Genomic DNA, 7,183 nt, shown 5'->3' with positions numbered 1-7,183 from the left:
ACCGTCCTGATTGACCAGGTCTGCCGTGTAGTTCTGGGCTGATCCCTCCCTTCCTCATGATCATTGATGCCCCACGAGGTGAAATCTTGCATTGGAGCCCCAGACCGAGGGTGATTGACCGTCATCTTGAACTTCTTTCCATTTTCTAATAATTGCGCCAACAGTTGTTCCTTCTCACCAAGCTGCTTGCCTATTGTCTGTAGCCCATCCCAGCCTTGTGCAGGTCTACAATTTTATCCCTGATGTCCTTACACCAGCTCTCTGTCTTGGCCCATTGTGGAGAGGTTGGAATTGTTTGATTGAGTGTGTGGACAGGTGTCTTTTATACAGGTAACGCAGTTCAAACAGGTGCAGTTAATACAGGTAATGAGTGGAGAACAGGAGGGTTCTTAAAGAAAAACTAACAGGTCTGTGAGAGCCGGAATCTTTACTGGTTGGTAGGTGATCAAATACTTATGTCATGCAATAAAATGCAAATTATTATTTTAAAAATCATACAATGTGATTTTCTGGATTTTTTTTTTAGATTCCGTCTCTCACAGTTAGCAAGTGTACCTTATCTATGATAAAAATTACAGACCTCTACATGCTTTGTAAGTAGGAAAACCTGCAAAATCGGCAGTGTATCAAATACTTGTTCTCCCCACTGTATGTTATGTACGCCTCTTGGAGGGAACGTAACACCCTGCTACACTCAACTCCCCGTGGAGTGAAAGAGGTATGTGACTGCAGGTGCGGGTAAGGATGACAAAGGCAGAATATATTACCGTTTACAGGGAATATATTTCCTTCACGCGGTAATTTGGGGAAAAGCGGCTGGTCGGAACCAAAGCAAAGAAAGTTAAAGTTAAAGAGCTCCCTCTCCTACCTTACGTACCCACCCACAACTTACCTAACTAGCACCAACTGGTGCACTAACCAAAACACAGGGGATGGTCCGCCCAGGTRTTACCTAGTGTGGATAGACATAGTACGTACCACGGGTATATGTATGCCCGCAGGCCTCTTGCCTAAGCACTCCGAAGGTGCCTTACCCTTCCCCCCAGGAACAAATTAAACAAAATAATACACACTTAAAGTGAACAATTTCACTAATCAAAATCACAGTCCTACAGCATACATCAGCAGGACCAGCTACAAAATACTTTACAATAATTCATAAATCCCAACAACACAGGACATACCAAGAAGCTCTCTCCTCCTAACAAAGGAACACTGGCTTTTAAAGCTGCAGAAGGAGTCGGTAATTGAAAACAGCTGTATCTCCTAATGAGAGCTCCGATCATCAATGGGGCTGACCAATCAGCTGCTTAGGACTTCAGGAAGCCATTTCCTGAAATACACACATAAACACATACAAACCCAAAACAACACAGAAACTGGGGAACGTAACAATATAAATCCAAAAAACAACTTGATATGGGGTGGGTGGGGTTAAATTTGAACTGTCTGTCATTGGTCAGGTGCACAGCCAATACTTCCAGTCCTTTCAAAATAGGAGGTAGCCTAGCGGTTAACCTCTTCCAGACAGTTGTACAGAGCAGATGTTGAGGGGCTAGGGGTTGTTTTTGGAAGCAGTGGGTATTTTGGTAGCTCAGTCTCTCAGTCAGTCTGACACTGTCTAAAAATATGAATAGCTGTCAACTACTTGCATCCTCTGTCCTTGAGAATCTCAATTGCATGATTCATCGCATCCTCGCTCCTCGTCTCCTTCTCAAAATCCATTGGATGAGAAGGTCAGAGGTCCCTCCCCTCAACTTCTTATCTAATGGGTATTGAGAAGGAGGCGAGGAGAGAGTATGTGAGGAAATGCAATTGAGATTCTTCCCTTGTTCCCTCCATTCCTCACCTCCCTCTCAAAGTACATTGTGGGAGAGAACTAAGGCTTCCTCCCCTCGGGCTCCAATGCACTTTCAAGGAGAGGCAAGGAGTATTGGAAAAAGACAGAGGAAGCAAGAATTTGATGGCTAGGTTTCAGATACAGACTCACTCACACCACACACACAGACAGGCTTGTACAGCTAACCTTGTGGGGACACACAATTCAGTCCCATTCAAAATCCTATTTTCTCTAACTGCTAAACCTAACCCTAACCAGTACACTTACCCTAAACCAAAAACCTAACACTAACCCTAAAACTAACCCTACCCTTAATGTAATTCTATTTTTAACCTTAACCCTGAACCCCCTATAAATAGCATTTGACCTCATACAATGTCCCCAGTTGGTCAAATGTTTGTTAGTAAACTATTCTTGTGGGGACTTCTGGTCCCCACAAGAATAGTTAAAACACGTCCACACACACAATATTGAAGAGTTTACTGATTTTGTGGTGTCCATTTTTAATGTGACATTTTTAATATTTTGTTGGTGCTAGGTGGAGTTATGGCATCATTGTGCTTATCTAGAATCTTATTTTTTTATTTCACCTTTATTAAAAAATTAACCAGGTAGGCAAGTTGAGAACAAGTTCGACCTGCGACCTGGCCAAGATAAAGCAAAGCAGTTCGACACATACAACAACACAGAGTTACAGATGGAGTAAAGCAAACATACAGTCAGTAATACAGTAGAAAAATAAGTATATATACAATGTGAGCAAGTGAGGTGAGATAAGGGAGGTAAAGGCAAAAAAAAGGCCATGGTGGCGAAGTAAATACAATATAGCAAGTAAAACACTGGAATGGTAGATTTGCAATGGAAGAATGTGCAAAGTAGAGATATAAATAATGGGGTGCAAAGGAGCAAAATAAATACAGTAAGGCGGGAGAGGTAGTTGTTTGGGCTAAATTATGATAGGCTATGTACAGGTGGACATTACTGTGAGCTGCTCTGACAGCTGTGCTTAAAGCTAGTGAGGGAGATAAGTGTTTCCAGTATTCAGAGATTTTTGTAGTTCATTCCAGTCATTGGCAGCAGAGAACTGGAAGGAGAGGCGGCCAAAGGAAGAATTGGTTTTGGGGTGACCAGAGAGATATACCTGCTGGAGCGCGTGCTACAGGTGGGTGCTGCTATGGTGACAGCGAGCTGAGATAGGGGGGACTTACCTAGCAGGGTCTTGTAGATGACCTGGAGCCAGTGGGTTGGCGACGCAGTAATGAAGCGAGGGCCAGCCAACGAGGCGTACAGGTCGCAGTGGTGGGTAGTGATGAGGGCTTTGGTGACAAACGAGATGGCACTGTGATAGACTGCATCCAATTTATTGAGTAGGGTATTGGAGGCTATTTTGTAAATGACATTGCCGAAGTCGAGGATTGGTAGGATGGTCAGTTTTACAAGGGTATGTTTGGCAGCATGAGTGAAGGATGCTTTGTTGCGAAATAGGAAGCCAATTCTAGATTTAACTTTGGATTGGAGATGTTTGATGTGAGTCTGGAAGGAGAGTTTACAGTCTAACCAGACACCTAGGTATTTGTAGTTGTACACATATTCTAAGTCAGAACCGTCCAGAGTAGTGATGTTGGACGTGCGGGCAGGTGCAGGCAGCAATCGGTTGAAGAGCATGCATTTAGTTMTACTTGTATTTAAGAGCAATTGGAGGCCACGGAAGGGGAGTTGTATGGCATTGAAGCTCGTCTGGAGGGTTGTTAACACAGTGTCCAAAGAAGGGCCAGAAGTATACCGAATGGTGTCGTCTGCATAGAGGTGGATCAGAGACTCACCAGCAGCAAGAGCGACATCATTGATGTATACAGAGAAGAGAGTCGGTCCAAGAATTGAACCCTGTGGCACCCCCATAGAGACTGCCAGAGGCCCGGACAACAGGCCCTTCGATTTGACACACTGAACTCAATCAGAGAAGTAGTTGGTGAACCAGGCGAGGCAATCATTTGAGAAACCAAGGCTATCGAGTCTGCCGATGAGGATGTGGTGATTGACAGAGTCGAAAGCCTTGGCCAGGTCAATGAATACGGCTGCACAGTATTGTTTCTTATCGATGGCGGTTAGGATATCGTTTAGGACCTTGAGCTTTGCTGAGGTGCACCCATGACCAGCTCTGAAACCAGATTGCATAGCGGATGGTGGGATTCGAAATGGTCGGTAATCTGTTTGTTGACTTGGCTTTCAAAGACCTTAGAAAGTTAGGGTAGGATAAATATAGGTCTGTAGTAGTTTGYGTCAAGAGTGTCCCCCCCTTTGAAGAGGGGGATGACCGCAGCTGCTTTCCAATCTTTGGGAATCTCAGACGACACAAAAGAGAGGTTGAACAGGCTAGTAATAGGGGTTGCAACAATTTCGGCAGATAATTTTAGAAAGAAAGAGTCCAGATTGTCTAGCCCGGCTGATTTGTAGGGGTCCAGATTCCTGTAACTACACATGTGAAGCTGCAAGAAAATCATATTTAAATGTATATCCAACAATTTTGAAATGTTGACGCTGACGTTGGCCCCTTTATTTATAGAATGACCCATAAATGCAAACTCTGTCATTGCACCTAAAAACTGCTGAAGTGTAATGCCTTCCACTCACTGTCCAATTAAAATGCATACTTTTTACTTATCTGCAAATTCCAGTTTCGTGCATTCACAACACACCTAACCCATTACATCTATCAGGAGTTGGTTGTATACAGCTCTGATCAGCAAAGAGGTCATTAAACACTATCTTCTAATCTTTTTAAGGGCCCATGCACTGCCAGAAGCCTCCCTTCTGAAGCAGAGCCAAGTGGCGGTATCCTCACCACAGAGTTCCACTTTAAAGGTATGTATTTTTCATCTTGATGTAACATTTCCTGACCTATCACTTGTGGTTCCCCTTTGCCTATGTAACAACTAAGGGGTGGTATAGTCTATACGTGCAATATAATGTAACATAGCATTAGAGGCTCCTTTTTGTCTTTGTTTCACGTTTTTATTTTTTAATAATTGAAAATCAGTTAATAAATTAGTCATTGTTTTCAATATTCTTAACACCAGCAAGGTGCCAAGGTCTTGCTTGTGCTGTACGGTGTAACGTTTAACTTCCATCATAATTTGCTGTCTGCCTTTCTATTATGTCTCACTGTTTCCCACAGCTAATGAATCTTCCAATAATGAAKACATCACAGGTAATTATCGAAGAGCCGATCACATGGCATAATTACATAAAAAATCTATATGGCCTATTTTCAATAAGTTGACATGTAACCTTTGAGTTTAATGTTGTGTTAATAATGCTGCTGCTGAATCCGAAATAGGACGTTTGCTGAAGTGACGCATTTATGCTGAAACAGTACATTTATGCTTGAAAAAAGGCTCCGTACCTTTTTTTATTATCCCAAAAATTAGTACTATTCTAGTGTATTGTAAGTGCATTTATGATGTCCTCCAATTTGTGTTTCTCTTATCTATTTCCTGTTTCTACCCTGTCTCTTTCCTGTTTCTCCCAGGCACGTCTCTATGTATCCTGTGTATAGTCCTGGTAAACACACTGTTGGGTTGTGTGAATCTCCCCAAATTGTAGAATATATAAATGCATTAGAACTGTATGTGTGGAAAAACTACTACACTTTCGGAGAGGATATGAAACTACATAGACATGCTGGACACATATACTGACAAGGATATAGACTACCGGTCTAAAGTTTGGACACACCTACTCATTCAAGAGTTTTTCTTTATTTTGTACTATTTTCTACATCGTAGAATAATAGTAAAGACATCAAAACTATTAAATAAGACATATGGAATCATGTAGTAACCAAAAAAGTGTTAAACAAAACCAAATATATTTTATATGAGATTCTTCAAAAGCCACCCTTTGCCTTGATGACAGCTTTGCACACTCTTGGCATTCTATCAACCAGCTTCACCTGGAATTATTTTCCAACAGTCTTGAAGGAGTTCCCACATATGCAGAGCACTTGTTGCCTGCTTTTCCTTCAGTCTCCCAAACCATCTCAATTTGGTTGAGGTTGGGAGATTGTGGAGGCCAGGTCATCTGATGCAGCACTTCATCACCCTCCTTCTTGGTAAAATAGCCCTTACACAGCCTGGAGATGTGATGGGTCATTGTCCTGTTGAAAAACAAATGATAGTCCCACAGAGCCCAAACCAGATGGGATGGCGTATCACTGCAGAATGCTGTGGTAGCCATGCTGGTTAAGTGTGCCTTGAATTCTAATTAAATCCCAGAGTGTTACCAGCAAAGCACCCTTACACCATAACACCTCCTCCATGCCTTACGGTGGGAAATACACAGGCGGAGATCATTCGTTCACCCACACCGCGACTCACAAAGACACGGTGGTTGGAACCAAAAATTGCCAATTTGAACTCCAGACCAAACAACAAATTTCCACCGGTCTAATGTCCATTGCTCGTGTTTCTTGGCCCAGGCAAATCTCTTCTCATTGGTGTCCTTTATTAGTGGTTTCTTTGCAGCAATTCGACTATGAAGGCCTGATTCACACAGTCTCCTCTGAACAGTTGATTTTGAGATGTGTCTGTGACTTGAACTGTGTGAAGCATTTATTTGGGCTGCAATTTCTGAGGCTGGTAAGTCTAATGAACTTACCCTTCGCAGCAGAGGTAACTCTGGGTCTTACATTCCTGTGCCAATCCTCATGAGAGCCAGTTTCATCATAGCGCTTGATGGTTTTTGCCTCTGCACTTGAAGAAACTTTCAAAGTTCTTCAAATTTTCCGTATTGACTGACCTTCATGTCTTAAAGTAATGATGGACTGTCATTTCTCTTTGCTTTTTTGAGCRGTTCTTGCCATAATGTGGACTTGGTCTTTTACCAAATAGGGCAATCTTCTGTATACCCCCCTACCTTGTCACAACGCAACTGATTAGCTCAAACGCATTAAGGAAAGAAATTCCACAAATTAACTGTTAAGATGGCACACCTGTTAATTGAAATGCATTCCAGGGGACTACCTCATGAATCTGGTTGAGAGAATGCCAAGAGTGTGCAAAGCTGTCAAGTTAAAGGGTGGCTTTTTGAAGAATCTCAAATATGAAAWAGATTTTGATTTGTTTTAACACTATTTTGGTTACTACTTGATTCCATATGTGTTATTTCATGGTGTTGATGTCTTCACTCTCYTTCTACAATGTAGAAAATAGTAAAAATAAAGAAAAACCCTTGAATGAGTAGGTGTTCTAAAACTTTTGACCGGTAGTGTATTTACGTGCTATCACACGTGGAAAKAAAGAAACATACATGCACACATGCTCATCAGGTTTCAGGGAGTGTATG

The 7,183-nt window shown here is 42.1% G+C and overlaps 1 protein-coding gene across 1 annotated transcript in view; it reads left to right on the top strand.

The window, feature by feature from the left end:
• Positions 1–5,443, top strand: part of tectb (tectorin beta) — a 21,185-nt gene extending 15,742 nt beyond the window's left edge. The window contains exons 8-10 of the mRNA XM_070448688.1: positions 4,624–4,702; positions 5,016–5,048; positions 5,370–5,443. Of these exons, the coding sequence (XP_070304789.1) occupies positions 4,624–4,702; positions 5,016–5,048; positions 5,370–5,443 (186 nt within the window). The remainder of the gene's footprint in view (positions 1–4,623; positions 4,703–5,015; positions 5,049–5,369) is intronic.
• The last annotated feature ends 1,740 nt before the right edge of the window (positions 5,444–7,183 follow it).

This window comes from Salvelinus sp. IW2-2015, linkage group LG18 (assembly GCF_002910315.2).
Source record: "Salvelinus sp. IW2-2015 linkage group LG18, ASM291031v2, whole genome shotgun sequence".
NCBI classification, from domain to species: Eukaryota; Metazoa; Chordata; class Actinopteri; order Salmoniformes; family Salmonidae; genus Salvelinus; species Salvelinus sp. IW2-2015.
Note: the sequence above shows the minus strand (reverse complement) of the source record. Positions and strands in the feature narration are given on the sequence as shown.